The sequence below is a fragment of the Balaenoptera borealis genome, assembly GCF_965194805.1.
Source record: "Balaenoptera borealis genome assembly, chromosome: 4".
Classification (NCBI taxonomy): domain Eukaryota; kingdom Metazoa; phylum Chordata; class Mammalia; order Artiodactyla; family Balaenopteridae; genus Balaenoptera; species Balaenoptera borealis.
Genome location: NC_138861.1, coordinates 48556848 through 48583736, shown reverse-complemented (window position 1 = coordinate 48583736; position 26889 = coordinate 48556848). Strand labels below are relative to the sequence as shown.

The window sequence follows — 26889 nt, the reverse complement described above, 5'->3', positions numbered from 1 at the left end:
GCATAGTAGGCTGCCCTTCTCCTTCTAATAATGTATCCTGTTACTCCTTTTCTCTTCAGCTTGAGCATCTTTCTTCTAACCTAAGAATTTTTTTAAAAATCTCATTAATATACCCTTCCAAGGTTACCCTTCTGCTATGTATCATATTGCCTCTGAAAAACTTTCATATCTTTTTGTAAATCTGCTTTATTGAGGTATAATTTACATACAATAAAATTGACCACTTTTAAATGTTCAATTCAGTGAGTTTTGAAAATATATATACAGTTGAGCAACCATTTCCACAACCATGATGAAGAACAAGGATTAGCAAACTGTGGTCTGCCTATTTTATAAGTAAACTTTTACTGGAACTCGGCCATGCTCATTTGTTTCCCTATTGTCTGTATCTGCTTTCACACTACAACAGCAGGGTTAAGTAGTTAAAACAGAGATCATATGACCCACAAAGCCGAAAATGTTTCCTATCTAGCCCTTTAAATAAAAAGTTTGCCAAAAATATAACACACTTCCAACACCAAAAATTTCCCTCATGTCCCTTTCCATTCAGTCCCTTCCCCCCTATTCCTAACTTCTGGCAAATGCTGATCTGCTTTCTATCACCATAATTTTTTCTTCTCTAGAATTTCATTTAAAGAATCATATATTGCATAGTCTTCTGTGTCTGGTTCTTTTCACTTAGAATAATGCTTTTGAGATTCATCCATGTGTGGTGTGTATAGTAGTTTGTTTATTATGGCTGAATAGTTTTCTGTTGTACAGATATGCAATGATTTGTTTATTTTTTCTTTAGTTGATGGATATAAAGCTGCTTTAAACACTCAAATACACATTTTTGCGTGAACATATGATTTTTCTTTTTCTTGAGTAAATACCTACCATTAGGTTTGCTGGGATCTATGGTAAGTGTATGTGTTACTTCTGCAGAACTGCCAAATTGTTCTCAAGTGGTTGTACAGTTTTACAGTACTACCAGTAACGTATGGGATTTCCAGTTGCTCTACACCCTTAACAACACTTGGTATGTTTAGTTTTGTTTTCTTTTTTTTTTTTCATTTTAGCTATTGAAATAAGGTAAGTAGTGGTTTATGATTGTGGTTTTAATTTGTATTTCCCTAGTTACTGTTACTTTGAGCATCTTTTCATATGTTTATTTGTCGTTCATATATCTTCTTTGTTGATGTGTCTAACAAAATCTTTTGCCCATTTTTGTATCTGGTTATTTTGTATCTGAGAAGTATGTATTCTTTATGTATTCTAGATACGATTCCTTATCTCCCAGTCTGTGACTTGCCTTTGTTTTCCTATCATTGACTTTTGAAGCGCAAAAGTTTCTGATGTTAATGAAGCTTCAATTTACCAATTTTTCCTTCTGTGGTTCCTGCTTTTTATGTCCCGTCTAAGATATCTTTGTCTAACCCACAGTCAAATATTTTCTAAATTTTCTAGTTTTACCTCCTGTATTTAAGTCTGTTACTGTTTTTGGGATAATTTTCATATATTGGCTAAAGTAAGGGTCAAGATTTATTTTCTTGGCATATGAATATCCAGTTGTTCCAGCAACATTTGTTTAAGAGACTATCCTTTCCATATTAAACGACATTGGTACAACTTCTGTATCTTTAAGTCACCTTTTCCAAGGTGCATTGTTATGTTATGGTATTGTTCCAACAGGTCTGCCAAAGACTGACAGAATATGGAGTTCATTTTCACCGGGTGCACCCTGAGAAAAAGTCACAAACAGGAATACTGCTTGGAGTCTGTTCTAAAGGTGTCCTTGTGTTTGAGGTTCACAATGGAGTTCGCACATTGGTCCTTCGCTTTCCATGGAGGGAAACCAAGAAGATTTCTTTTTCCGTATGTCCATTTTAACCTCTCTTGATTCTACATTTAAATTGGTGTTGTCGATTTCAAATGTAACGTGTTAATTGACTTTCCTTAAGCGAACTTTAAACCCTGGCATTTAGTAGAGCTTAGATGTCTTAATACTATTTAACTCTTCTTTCTTAGTTGGGGGAAGTATTATTGAGATTTTGTTTTTGGTTTTCTCAGAAGGTGATTTTTAAAAGAATTCTTAGCTGGTTATATGCTCAATTAACTTTAGTTAAATTACAACCAAGTTGACTTCTCCGTTAATTCAGAACTTATTCCAGGGTACTAATACTTCTCACATGGAGAAAACCCTCTAATGTATTTAAGATTGATAATTATCTTAACCCCAGTGAACTTTGTCTAGTTTAGTAATAGGTCCCTCACAGAACTGTATTTGAATCTCAGTGGTCCAGAGATTTACTGACTTTTATGAACTAGCCTCAGGACTTTCTACAGTTTTAAGTTTTAGTGTGTAGTCTCTGGAGATAAAGTTAGGAAAGCAATTTTTAGAAAATCATGTTTATGAAAGATAATGAACTATAAAGGCATATTTTGATTTTGGAAGTAGGTGGAAAATCTGAACATTGAAGTGTGATTGACAAACCCCAGAGGTAAATCAAAAATCTGTTCAGGTATTTGTTTTCCTAATGGTATTCAGGGACTACTGACATCTTTAGTTTATATTTGGGCTGAAATATGGTCTCACCAGAACAAACAATATTTTTAAGGTTATAATATCAAAGTCCCAACTGACTGTGGATAATCTTCAACCTAGAGACCTTTGGAATCATTTCTAGACCTGAGGGTTAGTTGGTTGGTTTCCCCTGAAACCCAGAGGTACCACTAAGATTACCACATAATAATGTATTCTCTCAGGAAATCCCAGACCATCCTCATCTTCCCAAGATTGTCAAGATCAGGAAATTACCTAGGTTACCTACCTTCCCCAATGAAAATGCTGGCAGAGCAAGTGCCTAGAGGAAACCTTGATGAATTAAATACAAATCTAATTTGGACCAGTTTTAAAAGGGCAACAAATCAAATAATCATCCAGCATTCAGCCATCATTTGCCAGCTATCACATCAGCCCTGCAATAAAAATAGAACTAGCTATGATTAGCTCATTTTTAAAGATCTCCAGTAATAAAGAATAGCCCACATTTCCCTGCAAACTATTCCCGTCTTTAACAGAACTTGTTTATCCTGTAGTTCTTTCTCTAACACAGAACTCTCTTTTTTAAACTCTCCTTTTTTCTTCCACTGGCCTCTGGGGAGATGGAAAAGTTACCCTTCGCCCTTCTCATCTCTAACAACTGAATTTCCTTAGGCACATTTCTTGTCCAGTCCGTCAGTTAACACTTAAGATCAATTATCCTTATGATTTGTTTCAAACCTCTACAGCTTTACAACTGTGGAGTTCAACATCCTTGGGAATTACTTGATAGTGGTTAAGTGCAGTGTTTTTTAGGAGAAAAATTCCCCAACTATTTGAAGAGTTACTAGGAATGCTACTGGTAGTCAGGATACTAGTTTGGTGCTACTATAGCTTTAACTCCTCTCTAATACTTGCTGATTTCCTTTTCTTAAGAAAGAACAGGGTTCCTGAGATTTCACTGGTAACAACATCTAGCAAGAATTTAATAGTCTTATTTTGTTTTTAAGACCAGGAATTATGAAGGTGGCACCTGCATGATTGAAGTTTGAGTAATACTCTGTTATCATATCTTTTGTGAGTCTACGAAATTTGACTTGTCTGAGCCTATTTCTGCATTTGACAGCAAGACAAGGGACATGATATAGAGGAACTAATTTGTACAGTAGAGAAGCCAAGAGCTACAGTAGAATCTAGCTGGGCTTGAGCAATTCTCCAGAGACATTAGTCTTAGATCCCTGACATGTTGAATGCTAGTCTTTTAAGGCATATGGATCACTGCAAGCCTTACCACATAGGTCGCAATATTTCAGGATGTCCTCTTACATAAGAAACATTTCGTTTTTAAGAAACAGAGAGATAAAACTGATTAATGATTCTCTTCCTTTCCCAGAATTTGGCAAGAATCACTGTCTCTAAATATTGATGTGTTCCATCTCTCAGCCCAGCAGTTATGTTATCCGGTGTTTCTGCATTCCAACATTTTCCTTAACTTCCCACATCTTCCATCCCAGCCTTCATGCCACCAGAATTTTTCTTGACTGAATCACAGTGCTTATTATTGCATATTAATATCAGTTTTTGTTGAACTTCATTTTTTTTATCTAAGGCGGTAGAACATATATTTCTTGTAATTTCTTTTTTAAATAGTTTTGGTGTTTGTAAACATTGCAGTAAACTCAAAATATCAGTAATCTTTAAAGGAAACTATTTCCCTTGCTGGTGGCTGGTATACAGTCTATACAATCTGATTTAGGCTACAATTTCTAAAAGTGGCAAATAATATTAATTTCATTTATTTCCTAAATTTCTAATAATACAGAGTTATATTTTTCTATATTTATATTAGATATAGGTCAATGAGTATTCATGCCTAATAATGTGAAGTAAAAATAATATCTGTACTTACTCATTGTTTCTAAAATTTGGTCATGCAATGAAGTGATAGGAAAATATCCTAATTTTAAATACCCTTGATTAATATTGTAGAAAAAGAAAATCACATTGCAAAATACATCAGATGGAATAAAACACGCCTTCCAGACAGACAACAGTAAGATATGCCAGTACCTGCTGCACCTCTGCTCTTCCCAGCATAAGTTCCAGCTGCAAATGAGAGCAAGACAGAGCAACCAAGATGCCCAGGATATCGGTAAGGAGAAGCAAACTGTGTCAGATGACTCCAGGGTCAATGCATGATTTTTGCCACAAACTTTAAAAGAACTTCCACTTTTAGGATGAAAATGACAAGGTATGTAGATGTTAAATGACTAAGTCAAGTTCATAAAGGTGTCATAAATGAAGCTGAGATGTCAACTTCATGTTTATTTTGAAAACAGCACCCCTCATCAGTCAGGGAGTACCTGTTGAACTATCTTGTGCCGATTGTTAGGCTAGCTGATGTAAATATTGTAAAAGTTTCAGACACATTCTCTACCCGTAGTAAACTTACACACTGGGAGATAAGACCAACAAACATGAAACAGTAATACGCAATAGAGGGTCAAGATTTCAATAACAGGTTATATTGTACAGTCTCTATAATATACACTGCAGGAGGAAAGGGAGATCAGAGGATAGAGTATGTGAGTGGTGGCACTTGAATTGGAATTTGAAGGACAAAAATAATTAAGTAGGTTGACGATAAATGGAAGGGCTTTCCAGATAAGGGAAAGAACATGGGAAACAAGGCAGGGGGCTCTGCACCCAGAATGGGGAAGTCATGTACCATAACAGTTTTGGGGGTGACAGATTTCAGTTTTACTTGGTCATGTCCCTGTTCTGACACTGATGTGAGTAACCATAGTACCAATATAAGTGCTCAGGAGAGTGGTTTCAGTTCCTTTTGAAAAGGAACCAACAGAAGAAACCAATTTAGCTCTGAAGAAAATCTCAATCGGAACTGAAATATTTAAAGCTTACTCTGCAAGACCTCATGTAGAGATTAAAGTTGTAGAAAGTCTGGTTCTGCATATTAAATTCTTATAGACTTCAGTGAAACACTTTTTTAATCAAGAATTTGATTAAAAAATTAAATGTAATAGCACTGATGACTGTGCAGCAGAGCCCTATGAATTCTTTATCCGAACCTTCCCCTGTAGGATCAGACTGAGGTTATGGCAACCTATGAATAAATGTTTCTCAGCCTTTCAGAATCAAGATGGTAGGGGCTGTATACTGATTAAAAATGAAGATTCCAGAAACCTATGTGACACTTAGTGAATCACAGTCTTTGGGAATTGGGTCCCTGGAATCTGCATTTTAACAGGCTTTCCTCAGTAATGATTTTATGCATGCTACAATATGATAACTGTTGCTGTAATCACATTATTCCTTTTCTTTCCCTGCTTTGCTCTGCTAAAAAATTTGTATGCTCTTATATATTTTCAAAGTATAGTGAAATATACAGAATGAAGTAAGTCAGAAAGAGAAGAACAAATATCATATGCTAACACATATATATGGAATCTAAAAAACAAACAAAAAAAATGGTCATGAAGAACCTAGGGGCAAGACGGGAATAAAGACGCAGACCTACTAGAGAATGGACTTGAGGATACGGGGAGGCGGAAGGGTAAGATGGGACAAAGTGAGAGAGTGGCATGGACATATATACACTACCAAACGTAAAATAGATAGCTAGTGGGAAGCAGCTAGTGGGAAGCAGCTGCATAGCACAGGGAGATCAGCTTGGTGCTTTGTGCCACCTAGAGGGGTGGGATAGGGAGGGTGGGAGGGAGGGAGACACAAAAGGGAAGAGATATGGGGATATATGTATAGGTATAACTGATTCACTTTGTTATAAAGCAGAAACTAACATACCATTGTAAAGCAATTATACTCCAATAAAGATGTTAAAAAAAAAAAGAGAAGCCACCACAATGAGAAGCCTGCGCACCACAAGGAGGAGTGGCCCCCGCTCGCTGCAACTAGAGAAAGCCTGCACGCAGCAACAAAGGCCCAGCACAGCCAAAAATAAGTAAATAAAATAAATAAATTAAAAAAAAAAGTATAGTGAAATAATCAAACTTATGAGAGCCATTGATATGCCTACTTAGATTAATATTCTATTCAAGTCAGAATTGAAAAATTGAAGGTTACATTATTATAGATGTGGTATAGGGTGCTATAGTGAAGAGTCAGAAGACACAACTATGAACCAGCCTTCCACCCTCAACATTTCAATGATATATTGCGGTAGTTAAGAACATGAACTGTGGGGCAAGACTGCCAGTGTTCAAACCACGCTGTCTTACTTGCAAGCTCTGAAACCGTGGGCAGGCGACTCAAACTCTCTGCCTTAGTTCCCCATCTGGTAAAATGATTATCATAATGATAATACCAACATGATAAGGTTATTGTGAAGATGAAATGAATTCATACATGTAAAAGTGCCGGCACAAAATAAGTATTGAATAAATATTCATTATCCTTATTATCATCATCATCAACATTGTTTTACCACGGCTACCACTAGTTATAGTAGTAGTAGGATGACCTTAGGAAAGTAACTGACGTTTTGAGGTCTCATTTTCCTCACCAATGAAGTGGGAATGTTCTACATATCTCAGTTTTCCCCCTAAGAACACACTATGTATCCTTAAATTCATATGTAAAAGGACTTTAAGATGGTATTATCTACATCTATTCCCTGATTTTGTTAAGCCTTGAAAGGAATTATTTTCTGCTTGGAAGCAGCATAGAAGTAACTACCTGCCTACTTAACTGTTTGTACTAGACAAGTGAAAATAACCGGTGTTATCTATTGGAGGTTGATGGGCTCACAAGTGTATGTTGCTTCTTTAGAGTCATAGAATATGGGTGCTAGAGAAAACCTTAGAGGCCATTAAGTCCAAAATTTTACTGATGAGGAAACAGGTTCAGAGAAAAGAGTGTCTCACTTAACCTCATAGTTAGAGGTCAAAGGAGACTAGAACCTGATCTCTTAATTCCTAATCCAGTAGTCTTTCTATTTGATAAGTTTCCAGAGAACTAATTTGCATGGAATTAAGTTAAGATTAATAATCATTTACTGAGCACTTGCTACATGCTAGGTGCTATGGGTTACAAAAATAAATGAAGCCCATCTCCTCAAAAGAGCATACAATTTAGTTGATGAAATAAGGAAATACAAAACAAGTACGAGACTGAATAATAGCACAGCGTGGATTGCAGACTGAGTGTGGAACTAACAAAGGCTTTGAGTTCAAATTTGAAACATTAGTAATAGGATGTAGGTTCATTCTAATGTCCTTCCCCATGCTGGTGGTCCATGTTGGAGTCCTTTCCAGGTGAAAGGCAGTAGGACAGTAGATAAGTGGGTGGTTTATTATTCTGTCCCATGGATATGTGCAACACTTTAAGTTCTACCCAGGAATGATCTATGAATGGATTTGAATAGCATAATCCTTGGTATGTTTACAAAATAGATATAACCTAAGCTGAACTGGTGGTCCCTATGCCTGCCAAAGTTTGGTCTACATTTTCCTTTAGGGTGAAGAAAACTTTTGGGTATGGAGGCATTTCCCAGTAGTTGAATCTGTTTAAGACTCAGTTTTTGCATCTTTGAATAAAGTCTCCTCTCAAAGTAAAAGAAAATAGAATTAATGTTATCTGCTCTCATAAAAACTCTATTTGAAGCTAAAGATTATACTGGGAATTTTAAAACAAAAGTTTTTTTTTTTAATTGTCATGTTTTAACTTGGTGTCCACTTCTACTTCAGAGAAAGAATGTTGAATTTTCCTGGTGATGAGACGTGTTTATTTTTTTTTTTATATCTTTATTGGAGTATAATTGCTTTACAATGTTGTGTTAGTTTCTGCTGTACAACAAAGTGAATCAGCCATATGTATACATATATCCCCATATCCCCTCCCACTTGAGCCTCCCTCCCACCCTCCCTATCCCACCCCTCTAGGTCGTCACAAAGCGTCGAACTGATCTCCCTGTGCTATGCAGCAGCTTCCCACTAGCCATCCATTTTACATTTGGTAGTGTATATATGTCAATGCTACTCTCTCACTTCGTCCCAGCTTCCCCTTCCCTCCCTGTGTCCTCAAGAGACATGTTTATTTAAACTTCATTCTGATGCATGAATATGAAAGAGTTGCATTGTTTTCCTATCTGTTTATGCCTGAGATGAAATATTGATTATTAATCTTCCTAGGAATTAGAAGATAAATGAAACAGAATCTTAAGATCTAAATCAGCAACGTTTGACATTCTCTTTTTAAAAAAACAAGTTTTCGCAGCTGTTTTACATAGTGGTCAAGCTGTATTGGTACTTTCCATAGGGAGACCAATTGGGGTGCCTTGTGATGTGGATTATTAATGCATGAACAACCAAACCATTTGAAATTCTATGCTACTGGTCCTTTATATACATGAAAGGATCTTGATGCCAAAATTCTGTGGTGCAGTGCTTTCGTTTATAGCCTCAAATGTTCCAATACTGACGTGACATTGGTTCTCACAAAACAGAATAGCCAATCACTTGTTATAAGGTATTTCTAAATTTGACCACTAAAAGAATACTTTGGATATGTATTTAGGAGTGAAAGGAATTTAAGCATAAAGAGAACCCCAGCTCCTTAATCATGTTAATTAACAGAAACAAAAAAGACAAGTAATGTGTGATTCTCTTGTGGCCCCTTGGCCTCAGTTAAATCAGGAAAAGTCTACGAGGTGAGGAGGTGGTATTGGCATAGTAATGAAATGACAGAAAATTTGACATAAAAGGCTTTTGTTTTGGTTTGGGGGTTTGGGGTTTTGGGGGTTTTGTTTGTTTTTTAGTAGTAGTTTTATTGAGACCTAATTCACATACCATACAATTTACCCACTTACAGTGCACAATTCAATGATTTTTAGTATATCCACATTGTTAACAGAGTTGTGCAAACATCACCACAATCTGCCATAAGCTTTTTTTTTTTTTTTTTTTTTTTTGGCCATAAGCTTTTAAAAATATAATAAGAACTTTTTCTCTGGGCAAAACTCTCCTCTACACAGCTTTTTTCAGGCATGATCTCACTATATTGGCCTATCCAGGTTTTATCTCTCCTTCTCCCCATCCTTGGTTTGCTGGTATTTTAGCAGAGACACTACTAGCGTTAAAATTTTCTCTGTCAAATGTCATTCTCCTTTCTAACTGAAAACTGTATTGGGGTCAGCAAGCCTGAATGAAACCCAAACATTATTAGATCCAGGAAAATCACTAGATGAAGTAAGGCAATGCTGCCCAGGCCCTGGCTGTGAGAAAGCTACAAGGATGGAGAGATGGTATGAAAACCAGAATCTTCCAACCTCCTTTTTAAAATCCTCGATTGCCACTCTTTGAAAGCTACCTACTTCTGATGGTGATCAAAATGATTAAAAATTGCATGCTGTTTTTTATTTATTAAAATAGCTCTTCTCATAAAAGGTTCTATGGTGTTTCCGTCATGTAAAGCAATCCTATTTCCTTGTAGAGAAAGCTTCATTTAGGAGCCTGAATCTCCAAGCAGAGTCCGTTAGAGGATTTAATATGGGACGAGCAATCAGCACCGGTAGTCTGGCCAGCAGCACCCTGAACAAACTTGCCGTTCGACCTCTGTCGGTTCAAGCTGAGATTCTGAAGAGGCTATCCTGCTCAGAGCTGTCGCTTTACCAGCCATTGCAAAACAACGCAAAAGAGAAGAGTGACAAAGCTTCTTGGGAGGAAAAGCCTAGAGGGATGAGTAAATCATACCACGATCTGAGTCAGGCCTCTCTCTATCCTCATCGGAAAAATGTCATTGTTAACATGGAATCCCAACCACAAACCACTGCGGAGTTGGTAGGAAAACCATTTCACCAGATGGCGAGATCTGATACGGAATCTTTGGCAGGATTCACAAAACTTAATAAGTAAGAACATACTTAACTAACCCAAACTACATATTTGTAAATTCTGCATTTCCTACTTTTGCTTCTGTTTTGACAATTTATTATTTTCATCATACTTTTTTACATTGACACTTCCCCCCCACCTTCCTTTTCCCTCTTTAGTTCAAAGTCTGTTGCAAGTTTAAATAGAAGTCCTGAAAGGAGGAAACAGGAATCAGACTCCGCATCCTTTGAAGACCCTGGTCAAGCATATGTTATAGGTCAGCATAAACGAACTTACCTTCTTTCTCCCTTACCTCACGCTCATAATGAAGTGAATGAGACAGTGTTAATTACCAGGAAATTATTTTTGGTTGTATGTCCTAATTACCAAAACTTTTTGTGAATATAAAATTTTAGGCTACTTAAAAAGTACCAAGTCAAATCAAAAATTGATTTAACAAGTGATTGCCTCATGGCACAGACTGTTAGCTTTCTCTTGGTCACAGTTAAAGGCCATGACATTCTGACCAAGAGAACCCAAGTAGTCTGGTGCCATGGCTTTGGATAGCCTTCCTTTGGATTTTCCTTACAGTCTTTGAGAGTGGACTCCACTAATGCTATATTTATTTTTAAGAAAAGTTTATTGAGGGTACTTTCAGAATGGAATTTTGTCTAGAAAGAGATAGTTTTATGAAATGTGCTATGGTTTTAGGTAGAAATTCTTAGTTGATTTAAGTTTTCTCAATTTCTCCCAGCTAGCTGGGGCCTATGAACTATTTAAGTATAGACAGAAGTTGTTTGTGTTTATAAATACACACTACCTTATAAGATAAACAGAAGGATTCCTGTTGTTTTGTGCATCTTAAAAGCTAACTGCATGGGAATCAATCTTTTAGAAAAGTAGATGTTTAAGCACAGAGGTCTGAATGACTACTCAAAATAGGAAACAGCTGGGCAGACAAGCGGTCAACAAGGATACCCTTTTTTACGGTTGTTTTACTAAATAATGCTAATTAACTCTCCCTTGGAACTAAGTGTGATCATAACTATACAAAGTTAAAAAGAATTTTCTCACGCTGTGATTGGATTGGGGATATGTGGAGTAAATGAAGTCAAAGAGAACTACACTATTATTGATAAATATTTATGGAAGGTCACATTACGTTATTAATATAGGTTTCCACAGCTTTCAGAGATTATACTATCATCAGTTTAAATTGAATTGGTTAAAAAAAACTTTAAACAGATGAAAGACAAGACTCCATCTTATAGGTCACCCTATGCGTTGAAAATAGCCTAAAAAGACACTGATTTAATCTTTCAGAAAATAATTTTCAAAGTGTATTCATATATAATGGGATCTCATATAGATTCTAAGCTATTTTCATTAGGAAAGCTTTGTTCTACATAAAAATTCATCACATATCAGATATAGAGTAGTGAATAATATTCCATAGAAAAACACAAGTAAAATAAAATTCAACCATAAAAAAAATTATTTTCTGCATTTGTTTTTGATTGATTATTCATTCCTATCGAATATTGAACTTTCTTTTAACATTTGAACAGATACTTTTAAAACTCATTTTAGTTTCATCATTTCATATATGACATCAAAATGTCATTGTCAGAAACAATACATTTGTGTTTAAATTTATTCTGCAAAACAAGTTGATATGCTTAACTTGGACATTAAAAGTAGTAAAAAAAAAAAAAAAAGCCCATTGTGGGGAGACATATTTTTCTGAGTGTAAATGAAAGAAATTGTTGCTATCTTAATGTTTTGTTGATTTTTATGAATTTATCAGAAGAAATTACTTCTGTATATAGTATCTGACCATTTTTAAACTGTCTAATAATTTAATTTATACCACAGGAATGACTTTGCATAGTTCTGGAAATTCTTCATCCCAAGTACCCTTAAAAGAAAATGGTAGGTTTACAAAATGTTTTTCCCCTCATTTCCATCATAATTTTTCTCTTGTACCTTGTAAGATAGTCATGGGCCTACTAATAAAGAGCTCTCAATTCCATGTCAAGGATTTTAGGCCTTACATTGGAGTCAAAAGAGACTTGTGGTTTTCAGCATCTCAGTGACGTGATGGGACCTGTAATTTAGACTAATGTTGATGAACTAGAGAAATGACAAATTCGAGATAAGGACACTAATTGGGGAGCTAAGGTAGCTTAGGTGGGAGATAATTTTGATTGAAAAGAGTTTTAACTGAGGGATGCTTCAACTGAATCTTGAAATAAAAGGAGTGTGTATTCAGGCAGAATGGTGTGGATAAGTATTCCAGACCAAGGGCATAGTGTGAGCAAAGACATGCAGACATGTGAGAAGATAACAGATTCAGGGAGATGTAAGAATCTCAGTATGGAGGTATGCTGGGGCCAGAGTGAAGGTCAAAAGCTAAATGGCGACCAGCTTTGAGTCTTATCATAAACCTTTTGGGAAGAATTTGAAGACTTTAAATGTAGAGATGACTAGTTTAGAAAGAATCTAAGAAGAAACAAAATTGTAGGAAAAAAACTTTGTGCAATGACTTGAAGGTCAGTGGGTTCACAGTTTTTATAATTTAGGTTACAAAATACTTTCATGTACATTATTTGATTTTTCTAACAACCTTCATGGGTATAAAGAATATTATTATCACTATGTATATACTACTTCCCTCCAAAAATGTTTAAGATTTACCCTCAAATTCTTTTTTTTTTTTTTTTTAACAGATAATATCAGTCTTTATTTATTTATTTATTTGTTTATTTTTGGCTGTGTTGGGTCTTCGTTTCTGTGCGAGGGCTTTCTCTAGTTGCGGCGAGCAGGGGCCACTCTTCATCGCGGTGCGCGGGCCTCTCACTGTCGTGGCCTCTCTTGTTGCGGAGCACAGGCTCCAGACGCGCAGGCTCAGTACTTGTGGCTCACGGGCCCAGTTACTCCGCGGCATGTGGGATCTTCCCAGACCAGGGCTCGAACCCGTGTCCCCTGCATTGGCAGGCGGATTCTCAACCACTGCGCCACCAGGGAAGCCCCTACCCTCAAATTCTTAAAGTTGAAATAATCAGAAGCCTGATGAGAAGGAAGAAAATATGCTGATCACAAGTATTAATATAGTTAAACTTGATGAAGCTTTAAGTTTAGTTCTCATTTTCCTGAGAGCCAAGGCAAAAATGAAGGCATGAAAATTAGTTGAACCATATGAAACCGTTGTTTTTGTAGGTCAAAACTGTCAGACATCAGTAAGCTATTTTGTATAATTCTCATTCTCTGATAGAAATACACATACCAATTCTTCAAGAGAGGAACATTTTTCTTGGAAGCAAAATTGTGTCCAAAAGTAAATCTTTTTACTTTTATAATATCTTAAATACTCATAGCAAATGAAAGATTTTTTCATCTCCAATTTTTTAATGTATTAATCCTTAAAAAATCTGAGGGCATACCATTAAAGAAAAAGTCAATTTATACTTAGACCTAAGTTACTAAGACCTTGTTATATAGCTTTTTGATGACCAAATGTCTTACATGGACTGAAGTTAGAATACCTCTGTACCTAAAATAGGTCAGTTATTAACATGTCCATAACGGTTGTACTTACTGACTGACAGTTATTTAGTGCTTACTGTGTGCCAAACACTGTTCTAAGCACATTATGTTTCTCTCTCAATCCCCACACCACAACACTCCTATGAGCCAGAACTAATGTTATTTCCTTTTCACAAATGAGAAGCCAAAACACAGAAAGGTAGAGTTGCACAGTAGGTCATGGAGCTGGCAAAAGCTGGGGCCATGATTTGAATGCAGGATGTCTGTTTCCAGAGCCTATGCTCTATTCCACTCTTTAGACCGTCTCCTAGTATAATAATGCCTAATTATTTTTAGGTATTATTTCTCCCAGATAAACTTTTGAAATAAGCTGGATAATAATCTATTCAAGGATGAGAGCCTGAAATGTGTTTTTACCTAGGTTCTAACAGAAAAGAATATGAATTTACATTGGGTACCAGATGAACATCATGTGCAGGGTAGGGTCTATGTTTAAACCTCCAAGCACTCATCTTCCCACCTGCTCCCTACAGAGGGGCCAACCCACCTTCCCATGGAGGTGTTCCCCAGTTGGCTTATAGACAAGTTTATATTTTCTTCAAAATTCTCCTTCAATCTGTCCAAGTAGCCCTGAATTAGTGCTTTGTTGTGAATTGAGTTTTGACATAATAGAGCATGGCAAACATGTTTTTCCACATAAGGTAACTGAAGATTAAAAAGTTAAATTACTTGCCCGTTGGTCAAATATAGGACTTTTTATTCTAATTTCAGTGTTTTTCGTTGCTGAACAAGATTATTAAGAGAAAATTAGAAATGAGCATTAGTTAATACTGAATTATTTATCACTTAATACAAGGACCAATGAATAAAATTCAGTCTTAACCTTTTACAACTTTCAGAGACCCATAAAGAGTGTGAAACTTAGAAGATAAAAGAAGAAAGGCAGGAGTCTTCCAATCTCATGAAACAAATATGGAAAGGATTCCAATCCTTTGATTAATTGTGATTTCCAAAAAGAAATAAAGGTTGCTTACCCTTTCAAAAAATGGCACATCTTATAACAGTTCTTTTTTTCTTTTTTTTAAATTATAGTTGATTTACAATATTATATTAGCTTCCAGTGTTCAACATTCAGTATTTTATACTCCATTAAAAGTTACAGTGGCTATAATTCCCTGCGCTGTACAGCATATCCTTGTTGCTTATCTATTTTATACATGGTAGTTTATACCTCTTAATCCCATACCCCTATCTTGACCCTCCCCACGTCCATCTCCCCACTGGTGACTAGTGGTTTGCTTTCTATATCTATGAGTCTGTTTCTGTTTTGCTATAGACATTTATTTGTTTTATTTTTTAGATTCCACGTATAACTGACATCATACGGTATTTGTATTTTCTGTCAGACTTATTTCGCTAAGCACAATATTCTCTAGGCCCATCCAATTTGCTGCAAATGGCAGAATTACATTCTTTTTTTATGGCTGACCAATATTGCACTGTGTATAGGTATATATACCACATCTTCTTTATCCATTCATCTGTTGATGGACAGTTGGGTTGCTTCTGTCTCTTAGATACTTGTAAATAGTGTTGCTATGAACCTTGGGGTGCATGTATATTTTTGAATTAGTGGTTTTGTTTTTTCTGGATATATACCCAGTAGTGGAATTGCTGGGTCATATGGTAGTTCTGTTTTTAGTTTTTTGAGAAACATCCATACTGTTTTCCATAGTGGCTGCACCATTTTACATCCCCACCAACAGTGTACAAGGATTCCCTTTTCGCCACACTCTCAACATTTATTATTTGTAGACTTTTTGATTTTAGGTAGCCATTCTGACAGATGTGAGGTGATAGCTCGTTGTGGTTTTAATTTGCATTTCTGATGATTACTGATTTCAGGCATCTTTTCATGTGCCTGTTGACCATTTGTATGTCTTCTTTGGAAAAATGTCTATTTAGATCTTCTGCCCATGTTTTTTATTTGGTTGTTTTTTTTTTTAATATTGAATTGTATGTGTTATTTATTTATTTTGGCTATTACCCCTTGTTGGTCATATCATTTGCAAATATTTTCTCCCATTCAGTAGGTTGTCTTTTCATTTTGTCAATGGTTTCCTTTGCTTTGCAAAAGTTTTTAAGTTTAATTAGGTCCTATTTGTTTATTTTGGCTTTTATTTCTTCTGCCTTAGGAGGCAGATCCAAAAAAATATTGCTACAATTTATGTCAAAGTATGTTCTGCCTATGTTCTCATCTAGGAGTTTTATGGTTTCCAGGTCTTACATTTAGGTATTTGATCCATTTGGGGTTTATTTTTGTATATGGTATGAGGAAATGTTCTAATCTCATTCTTTTACATGTAGCATTCCAGTTTTTTCAGCAACACTTATTGAAGAGACTTGTCTTTTCTCAATTGTATATTCTTGCCTCTTTTGCCATAGAGTAATTGATCATAGGTGCATGGGTTTATTTCTGGGTTCTCTATTCTGTTCCATTGATCTATGTGTCTGCTTTTGTGCCAGTATCATGGTATTTTGATTACTATAGCTTTGTAGTATAATCTGAAGTCTGGGAAGATGATGTCTCCAGCTTTGTTATTTTTTCTCAAAATTGCTTTGGCAATTCAGGGTCTTTTGTGGTTCCATATAAATTCTAGGATTATTTCTTCTAGTTCTGTGAAAAATGTCATGGGTATTTTGCTACGGATTTCATTAAATCTGTAAAGTGCTTTGGGTAGTATGGCCATTTTAACAATATTAATTCTTCCAATCCAAGAGCACGGGATATCTTTCCATTTCTTTGGATAATCTTCAGTTTCCTTTATTAGTGTTTTATAGTTTTCAGAGTGTAGGTCATTCACCTCCTTGGTTAAGTTTGTTCCTAGTTTATTCTTTTTGATTTGATTTTAAACAGAATTTTTTGTTTCTTTGGTTGGTTTTTGGGTTTTTTTTTTATTTTAACTTTCTCTTTCTGATAGTTCATTACTAGAGTATAGAAAAGCAACCGATTTCTGTGTATTAATCTTCTGTCCTGCAACTTTACTGAATTCATTTATTAGTTTTTTGGTGGAGACTTTAGGATTTTCTATTTAAAGTATCATGTCATCTGCAAATAGTGACAGTTTTACTTCTTCCCTTCCCATATATAGATGCCTTTTATTTCTTTTTTCTCTGATTGTTGTGGCTAGGACGTCACTGCTATGTTGAATAGAAGTGGCAAGAGTGGTCATCCTTGTCTTGTTCCTGAATTTACAGGAAAGGCTTTCAGCTTTTCACTGTTGAGTATGATGTTAGCTGTGAGTTTGTCATAACTGACTTTTTTTATGTTGAGATATGTTCCCTCTATACCAAATTTGATGAGAGTTTTTATCATGAAAGGATGTTGAATTTTGTCAAATGCTTTTTCTGTGTCTATTGAGATGATCTTGTGAATTTTATCCTTCCTTCTGCTAATGTGGTGTGTCACATTGATTGATTCGTGAAAGTTGAACAATCCCTGTGTCCCTGGAATAAATCCAACTTGATCATGATGCACAGTCCTTTTTATATATTGTTGCATTTGGTTTGCTAATATTTTGTTGAGGATTTTTGCATCTGTATTGGATGCAAATGCTATAATGGATGGTGGCCTCATAGAATGAATTTGGGAGTGTTCTGTCCTCTTCAATTTTGGGGAATACTATAGGTATAATTTCTTCTTTATATGTTTGGTAGAATTTCCCTGTGAACTGTCCAGTCCTGAACGTTTGTTTGCTGGGAGGTATTTTGTTGTGGTGGTTTTAATTATAAATTCAGTTTTACTACTACTGATCAATGTGTTCAATTTATCCACTTCTTCTTGACTCAGTCTTGGCAGGCTGTATGTTTCTAGAAGTTTGTCCATTTCTTCTAGGTTGTCCAGTTTGTTGGCATGTAACTGTAATATTCTCTTATGATTTTTTATATCTCTGTGGTATTGGTTGTAATTTCTCCTCTTTCATTTCTTATTTTGTTTATTGGTTCTTCTCTCTTTTCTTCTTGGTTAGCCTGGCTAAAGGTTTTTTTTTTTTTTTGTAACATCTTTATTGGAGTATAATTGCTTTACAATGTTGTGTTACTTTCTGCTGTATAACAAATTGAACCAACTATATGTATACATATATCCCCATATCACCTCCCTCTTGCATCTCCTTCCCACCCTCCCTATACCACCCCTCTAGGTGGTCACAAAGCACCGAGCTGATCTCCCTGTGCTGTGCGGCTGCTTCCCACTAGCTATCTATTTTACATTTGGTTGTGTATGTATGTGCATGCTACTCTCACACTTCATCTCAGCTTACCCTTCCCCCTTCCCGTGTTCTCAAGTGCATTCTCTACATCTACGTCTTTATTCCTGTCCTGCCCCTAGGTTCATCAGAACGATTTTTTTTTTTTTAAGATTCCATATATATGTGTTAGCATATGGTATTTGTTTTTCTCTTTCTGATTTACTTCACTCTGTATGACAGACTCTAGGTCCATCCACCTCACTACAATTAGTTCAAATTCGTTTCTTTTTATGGCTGAGAAATATTCCATTGTATATATATGCCACATCTTCTTTATCCATTCGTCTGTAGATGGACACTTAGGTTGCTTCAATGTCCTGGCTTTTGTAATGAACATTGTACATGACTCTTTTTTTATTCTTTCTTTCTTTTCTTTTTCTTCCTTTTATTGGCTCGTTGGGCCTTCGTTGCTGCGCACAGGTTTTCTCTAGTTGTGGCAAGCAGGGACTACTCTTTGTTGCGGTGCATGGGCTTCTCACTGCAGTGGCTTGTCTTTGTTGTGGAGCACAGGTCCTAGGCACACAGGCTTCAGTAGTTGCGGTGCATGGGCTCAGTAGTTGTGGGTCACAGGCTCTAGAGCGCAGGCTCAGTAGTTGTGGCACACGTGCTTAGTTGCTCCATGGCATATGGGATCTTCCTGGACCAGGGCTCAAACCTGTATCCCCTGCATTGGCAGGCAGATTCTTAACCACTGTGCCACCAGGGAAGTCCCAACATGACTATTTTTGAATTATGGTTTTCTCAAGGTATATGCCCATTAGTGGGATAGCTGGGTCATATAGTAGTCCTATTTTTGGTTTTTTAAGGAACCTCCATACTGTTCTCCATAGTCACTGTATCAATTTATATTCCCACCAACACTGCAAGAGGGTTCCCTTTTCTCCACACCCTCTCCAGCATTTATTGTTTGTAGATTTTTTGATGATGGCCATTCTGACTAGTGTGAGGTGATACCTCACTGTAGTTTTGATTTGCACTTCTCTAATGATTAGTGATGTTGAGCATCCTTTCATGTGTTTTGTTGGCAATATGTATATCTTCTTTGGAGAAATGTCTGTTTAGGTCTTCTGCCCAGTTTTGGATTGGGATGTTTTTTATATTGAGCTGCATGAGCTGCTTGTATATTTTGGAGATTAATCCTTTGTCAGTTGCATCGTTCGCAAATATTTTCTCCCATTCTGAAGGTTGTCTTTTCATCTTTTTTATGGTTTCCTTTGCTGTGCAAAAGCTTTTAAGTTTCATTAGGTCCCATTTGTTTATTTTTGTTTTTATTTCACCTAGGAGGTGAGTCAAAAAGGATCTTGCTGTGATTTATGTCATAGAGTGTTCTGCCTATGTTTTCCTCTGAGAGTTTTATAGTGTCAGGCCTTACATTTAGGTCCTTAATCCATTTTGAGTTTATTTTTGTATATGGTGTTAGGGAGTGTTCTAATTTCATTCCTTTACATGTAGCTGTCCAGTTTTCCCAGCACCACTTATTGAAGAGGCTGTCTTTTTTCCATTGTATATTCCTACCTCCTTTATCAAAGATAAGGTGACCGTATGTGCGCGGGTTTATCTCTGGGCTTTCTATCCTGTTCCATTGATCTATATTTCTCTTTTTGTGCCAGTACCATACTGTCTTGACTACTGTAGCTTTCTACTATAGTCTGAAGTCAGGGACCCTGATTCCTCCAGCTCCATTTTTCTTTCTGAGGATTGCTTTGGCTATTTGGGGTCTTTTGTGTTTCCATACAAATTGTGAAACTTTTTCTTCTGGTTCTCTAAAAAATACCATTGGTAGTTTGATAGGGATTGCATTGAATGGGTAGATTGCTTTGGGTAGTATAGTCATTTTCACAATATTGATTCTTCCAGTCCAAGAACATGGTATATCTCTCCATCTGTTTGTATCATCTTTAATTTCTTTCATCAGTGTCTTATAGTTTTCTGCATACAGGTCTTTTGTCTCCCTAGGTAGGTTTATTCCTAAGTATTTTATTCTTTTTGTTGCAGTGGTAAATGGGAGTGTTTCCTTAATTTCTCTTTCAGATTTTTCATCAGTGTATAGGAATGCAAGAGATTTCTGTACATTAATTTTGTATCCTGCTACTTTACCAAATTCATTGATTAGCTCTAGTGGTTTTCTGGTAGCATCCTTAGGATTCTCTATGTATAGTATCATGTCATCTGCAAACAGTGACAGTTTTACTTCTTCTTTTCCGATTTGGATTCCTTTTTTTCTTTTTCTTCTCTGATTGCTGTGGCTAAAAGTTCCAAAACTATGTTGAATAATAGCGGTGAGAGTGAGCAACCTTGTCTTGTTCTGATCTTAGGGGAAATGGTTTCGGTTTTTCACCATTGAGAACGATGTTGGTGGTGGGTTTTTCATATATGGCCTTTATTATGTTGAGGTAAGTTCCCTCTATGCCTACTTTCTGGAGAGTTTGTATCATAAATAGGTGTTGAATTTTGTCGAAAGCTTTCTCTCCATCTATTGAGATGATCATATGATTTTTCTCCTTCAGTTTGTTAATATGGTTTATCACATTGATTGATTTGCGTATATTGAAGAATTCTTGCATTCCTGGGATAAACCCCACTTGATCATGGTGTATGATCCTTTTAATGAGCTGTTGGATTCTGTTTGCTAGTATTTTGTTGAGGATTTTTGCATCTATGTTCATCAGTGATACTGGCCTGTAGTCTTCTTTTTTTGTGACGTCTTTTTCTGGCTTTGGTATCAGGGTGATGGTGGCCTTGTAGAATGAGTTTGAGAGTGTTCCTCCCTCTGCTATATTTTGGAAGAGTTTGAGAAGGATAGGTGTTAACTCTTCTCTAAATGTTTGATAGAATTCACCTGTGAAGCCATCTGGTCCTGGGCTTTTGTTTGTTGGAAGATTTTTAATCACAGTTTCAATTTCAGTGCTTGTGATTGGTCTGTTTATATTTTCTGTTTCTTCATGGTTCAGTCTCAGAAGGTTGTGCTTTTCTAAGAATTTGTCCATTTCTTCCATGTTGTCCATTTTATTGGCCTATAGTTGCTTGTAGTAATCTCTCATGATCCTTTGTATTTCTGCAGTGTCAGTTGTTACTTCTCCTTTTTCATTTCTAATTCTTTTGATTTGAGTCTTCTCCCTTTTTTTCTTGATGAGTCTGGCTAACGGTTTATCAATTTTGTTTATCTTCTCAAAGAACCAGCTTTTAGTTTTATTGATCTTTGCTATTGTTTTCTTTGTTTCTATTTCATTTATTTCTGATCTGATTTTTATGATTTCTTTCCTTCTGCTAACTTTGGGGTTTTTTTGTTCTTCTTTCTCTAATTGCATTAGGTGTAAGGTTAGGTTGTTTATTTGAGATTTTTCTTGTTTCTTGAGGTAGTATTGTGTTTGCTGTAGACTTCCCTCTTAGAACTGCTTTTGCTGCATCCCGTAGGGTTTGGGTCATCGTGTTTTCATTGTCATTTGTTTCTAGGTATTTTTTAATTTCCTCTTTGATTTCTTCAGTGATCTCTTCGTTATTGAGTAGTGTATTGTTTAGCCTCCACGTGTTTGTATTTTTTACACTGTTTTTCCTGTAATTGATATCTAGTCTCATAGCGTTGTAGTCAGAAAAGATACGTGATACAATTTCAATTTTCTTAAATTTACCAAGGCTTAATTTGTGACCCAAGTTATGGTCTATCCTGGAGAATGTTCCATGAGCACTTGAGAAGAAAGTGTATTGTGTTGTTTTTGGATGGACTGTCCTATAAATATCAATTAATTCCATCTTGTTTAATGTGTCATTTAAAGCTTGTGTTTCCTTATTTATTTTCATTTTGGATGATCTGTCCATTGGTGAAAGTGGGGTGTAAAAGTCCCCTACTCTTATTGTGTTATTGTCAATTTCTCCTCTTATGACTGTTAATATTTGCCTTATGTATTGAGGTGCTCCTATGTTGGGTGCATAAATATTTACAATTGTTATATCTTCTTCTTGGATTGATTCCTTAATCATTATGTAGTGTCCTTCTTCATCTCTTGTAATAGTCTTTATTTTAAAGTATGTTCTGTCTGACACGAGGATTGCTACTCCAGCTTTCTTTTGATTTCCATTTGCATGGAATATCTTTTTCTATCCCCTCACTTTCAGTCTGTATGTGTCCCTTGGTCTGAAGTGTGTCTCTTGTAGACAGCATATATACAGGTCTTGTTTTTGTATCCATTCAGTGAGCCTGTGTCTTTTGGTTGAAGCATTTAATCCATTTACATTTAAGGTAATTATCGATATGTATGTTCCTATTACCATTTTCTTAATTGTTTTGGGTTTGTTTCTGTAGCTCCTTTTCTTCTCTTTTGTTTCCTGCCTAGATAAGTTCCTTTAGCATTTGTTGTAAAGCTGGTTTAATGGTGCTGAATTCTCCTAGCTTTTGCTTGTCTGTAAAGGTTTTAATTTCTCTGAAAATTAAACAAATCAGTTGCAGACAGCAAACCCCAAGTCTACAGTTGCTCCCAAAGTCCACTGTCTCAATATTGGGATGATTCATTGTTTATTCAGGTATTCCACAGATGCAGGGTACATCAAGTTGATTGTGAGGATTTAATCCGCTGCTCCTGAGGCTGCACGGAGAAATTTCCCTTTCTCTTCTTTGTTCACACAGCTCCTGGGCTTCACCTTTGGTTTTGGGCCCACCTCTGCATGTAGGTCGCCCTCAGGCATCTGTTCCCACCCAGGCAGGACAGGGTTAAAGCAGCGGCTGATTAGGGGGCTCTGGCTTACTCATGCCCAGGGGAGGGAGGGGTATGGTAGTTATAATTGGAATGCGGGCCGAGCCTGTGGCAGCAGAGGCCAGCATGACACTGCAACAGCCTGAGGTGCACCGTGTGTTCTCCCAGCCAACTTGTCCCTGGATCACAGGCCCTGGCCGAGGCATGTTGCACAGGCTCCCAGGGCTGTGTGGATAGTGACCTGTGCTTGCACACAGGATTCTTGGTGGCTGCAGCAGCAGCGTTAGTGTTTCATGCCTGTCTCTGGGATCTGAGCTGATAGCCATGGCCTGTGCCCATCTCTGGAGCTTGTTTAGGCGGTGCTCTGCCTTCTGTGGGCAGACAGGGAAGAAATCCCCTCCAGTCGCGCACCCTGAAACAATGGTCTCTTGCCTCTTTGGCAGCTCCAGCCTCTTTCCCGGACTCCCTCCCAGCTAGCTGTGGCGCACTAGCCCCCTTCAGGCTGTGTTCACACACCCAGCCCCAGTCCTCTCCCTGGGATCTGACCTCCGACACCTGAGCCTCAGCTCCCAGCTGCCACCTGCTCTGGCGGGTGAGCAGACAAGCCTCTCAGGCTGGTGAGTGCTGGTCGGCACTGATCTTCTGTGTGGGAATCTCTCTGCTTTGCCCTCTGCACCCCTGTTGCTGCGCTCTCCTCCGTGGCTCCAAAGCTTCCCACCCCCATCTCTGCCAGTGAAGGGGCTTCCTAGTGTGTGGAAACTTTTCCTCCTTCACAGCTCCCTCCCAGAGGTGCAGGTCCCATCCCTATTCTTTTGTCTCTGTTTTTTCTTTTGCCCTACCCAGGTATGTGGGGAGTTTCTTGCCTTTTGGTCAGTCTCAGCTCTTCTGCCAGCATTCAGTAGGCGTTCTGTAGGAGTTGTTCCACATGTCGTTGTATTTTTGATGTATTTGCGGGGAGGAAGGTGATCTCCACGTCTTACTCCTCCACCATCTTGAAGGTCCTCCTGATGTTGGCTAGAGGTTTATCAGTTTTGTTTATCTTTCAAAAAACTAGCTCTTGGTTTCATTGATCTTTTCTATTGTTTTTTTTGGTCTGTATTTTTTCTTAATTTCCTCTCTGATCTTTATTATTTCCTTCCTTCAGCTGACTTTGGGCTTTGTTCTTTTTCTCTCTCCTTTAGTTGGTAGGTTAGTTTGCTTATTTGATATTTTTCTTGTTCTTGAGGAAGGCCTGTATGACTCTAAACTTCCCTCTTAGAACTGCTTTTGCTACATCTCATAATTTTGGAGAATTGTGTTTCCATTTTCATTTGTCTTGAGGTATGTTCTGATTTCCTCTTTGATTTCTTCATTGACCCATTGGTTTTTTCAGTAGCATGTTGTTTAGTCTCCACATGTTTGTTCTTTTCCCATTTTTCTTTCTGTAATTGATTTCTAGTTTCATACTATTGTGGTAGGTCTAAATGCTTGACATAATTTCTGTCGTCTTAAATTTGTTGGGACTTGTTTTGTTGAGACTTTATCTATCCTGGAGAATGTTCCATGTGTACTTGAAAAGAATATGTATTTTGCTGTTTTGGGATGGAATTTCCTGTAGATATCTGTTAAATCCAACTGGCCTGTTGTATTATGTAAGACTACTGTTGGCTTATTGATTTCCTGTCTGGATGATCTGTCCATTGATGTCAGTGGGGTATTAAAGTTCTCCAACCATCCAAGGGGGCTCATGTCCACTTTGCAGGACCCCAGGACTAGAGCACCCAGTCTGCGGCTCTCACCGCTTACTCCCCAAAGCTGGTCTCTGCCCATGTATTTTTCCTTTTCCTCTGAGTCCTCTTCCAGGGGCACAGGTCCTGACCTGATCATTTTTGTTTCCTTCCTACCTGACTACATGTGAGTCTTTCTTACAGCCTTGGTTGTACAGGAGTCTTTCTGCCAGTTTCTAGTGAGAATTGTTCCACACGTAGACTTATTTTGATGTATTCGTTGGGGTGGGGGTGAGTTCCATTTCTTCTTATTCCACCATCGTGATCAACCCCTCTAATATTCCTTATTAAGAGAGTCAAAAAGTAAAAACATTTTAAAAATGTGTAGAACTTATGCAAGGCTTGTGTAAAATTGGTTTGCAGTTTTTCTTGTTTTATTATAATTCAGGAATACTGTACAATTGAAAAGTAACTTTTAGCTGGATTTGTCACCTTCCTTCCTGTTCAAACCACAAAATGGGGTCAAACACCAAACTCTTAACAAAAACAAAATGCAAAAAGCAAAAAAACTCATGTGAAAAAGCTTATTCTGGTGCAAAGTAACTTGTACGGACAGTTAAGTAAACTTTTTTCCCAATATTAGAACTGATTATTGTCTTTATGAACATTCTTAATTTCGTAGTAATAAAATGTTGTATAGAAGATTAGTTTTTAGTCAGATGTCAAGGACCAGTGTAACTTTAAATGCTAGGGGGGGTTTTTTCAGCTAAAGTTTAATTAGAATACATACAAAGTTGAAAATTATAATAAAAAATAAAAGTCCAAAGTGCTCACAAAGGATTCAACAGATATCAGAATTAACCAGAAACAAAAGATAGAGTCAAATAAATTGAGAACTGAAAGGAACTAAAAAGTTTATCTAAACCAAACCTTTCCATTCTATGAATGAGTTAAATGAGTCCCAGAAATGTTATATGGCTCAAGTTCACGCAGCTAATTCATGCTAGCACAGAAATAAAACACCAAATTTCCATTATGATCCTCCTTACGTACCACCTGAGCAGTTAGTGTATTAAGTAATATAACAATGAAAAATACCTCTCTTTGTTTTTATACCAATGTGGTGTTACTGACCCATCATCCCCGAGTTTGAATTGGGTCTTTTTCCCTAGAGTGAGCGATGAATTTATCCAGAGCCTCCTCTGCCTATATAGTCCAGTTCCTCTTAGAATCAGTGGCATGGAGCTGCCTGATAGTTGACAAGGGTGTAGATCTATAACCAAGAAAATGAATTTTTCTTGCAAAAAGATTGTTGACTCACTTAAATTGATTATATGACTTTGCCCTTATCAGAAACATGCTTTTACTAGGAAATTCAAATAGTTTACTCGTAGATGTATCTATCATTAGTATCCACAGTTATTCTAGTTGGGGACTGAATATGTCCACGTGAACCTTGTGAGAGATGAGAAAGGCAACATTGGAACAACAATCTCAAATGCAGAGAGGGTGTACATTTAATTTCTAAATTACACATTTATCAATTATTCTTAAGATATTTCCCAGGTAAACATTATTGGGAATGACACCAGCATGTATTAATTAAAGAAATGGAAATTTCTATTTGAGCCTCTTTTACACGTTAAAATATCTGCAGAATTTGCTGTGGTCATAAAGTATATTAATGGGAAAAGAAAATTCTTTTAAAGATGTAAAAATATGTAGTCCTTGAATATTAATGCTTGTTTCCATACAGTAATTAAAATAACTCAGAAATGTCTTGGTACTTGAAATATCTAGCTCCTCACTTTCAATGATTCATAAATTCTACTTAATCCTCATTGAATTCTATATCTTTAAATTTAGTTGGGTTCTTATGTACTATATACCCTCAGATACTTCCTTCTCTTTTTTTTTATTTTTAGCCAATGGGAAAGTGTTTTGAACATCTATGTGAATATAATACCAGAAAAATAGAAACTCAACATGTGCACAGTAGTGTCTAGTAACATGTAGGTCTACACCAACATCCTTCCTTCCTCTATCCCCACATTAATAAGTCACTTTATATCAGGGCGGTAGAAGGGAGGGTTCCCTATTAAAAAGAGTAGGTTAGCAAAGCTTCCCTTTCCAAAATAATATTCAGCTCCACCCGACTCAAACCTTGTACTCCAGCCAAGCTGAACTGTGACGTTTTTGCAGAACCTTTCCTGCCTTTTTTCCATCTCAGCTTTTGTTAATGCCTTACTTGTTGTGTATAACCATCTC

General features: G+C 36.8%; 1 protein-coding gene across 20 annotated transcripts in view; it reads left to right on the top strand.

The window, feature by feature from the left end:
• PTPN13 (protein tyrosine phosphatase non-receptor type 13) overlaps window positions 1–26889 on the top strand; it is a 247308-nt gene that overhangs the window by 140627 nt on the left and 79792 nt on the right. For 16 of the 20 annotated variants that reach the window (XR_014244298.1, XM_082391058.1, XM_082391051.1 and 13 more), the window contains 5 exons: window positions 1675–1857; window positions 4514–4676; window positions 9992–10409; window positions 10551–10648; window positions 12247–12303. Coding sequence is in view for 19 of the 20 variants with exons in the window: in XM_082391058.1 (XP_082247184.1) it covers window positions 1675–1857; window positions 4514–4676; window positions 9992–10409; window positions 10551–10648; window positions 12247–12303 (919 nt within the window). In the remaining variant the exon portion in view is untranslated. The remainder of the gene's footprint in view (window positions 1–1674; window positions 1858–4513; window positions 4677–9991; window positions 10410–10550; window positions 10649–12246; window positions 12304–26889) is intronic. The other 4 variants (XM_082391045.1, XM_082391046.1, XM_082391052.1 and 1 more) reach the window with 2 other exon arrangements.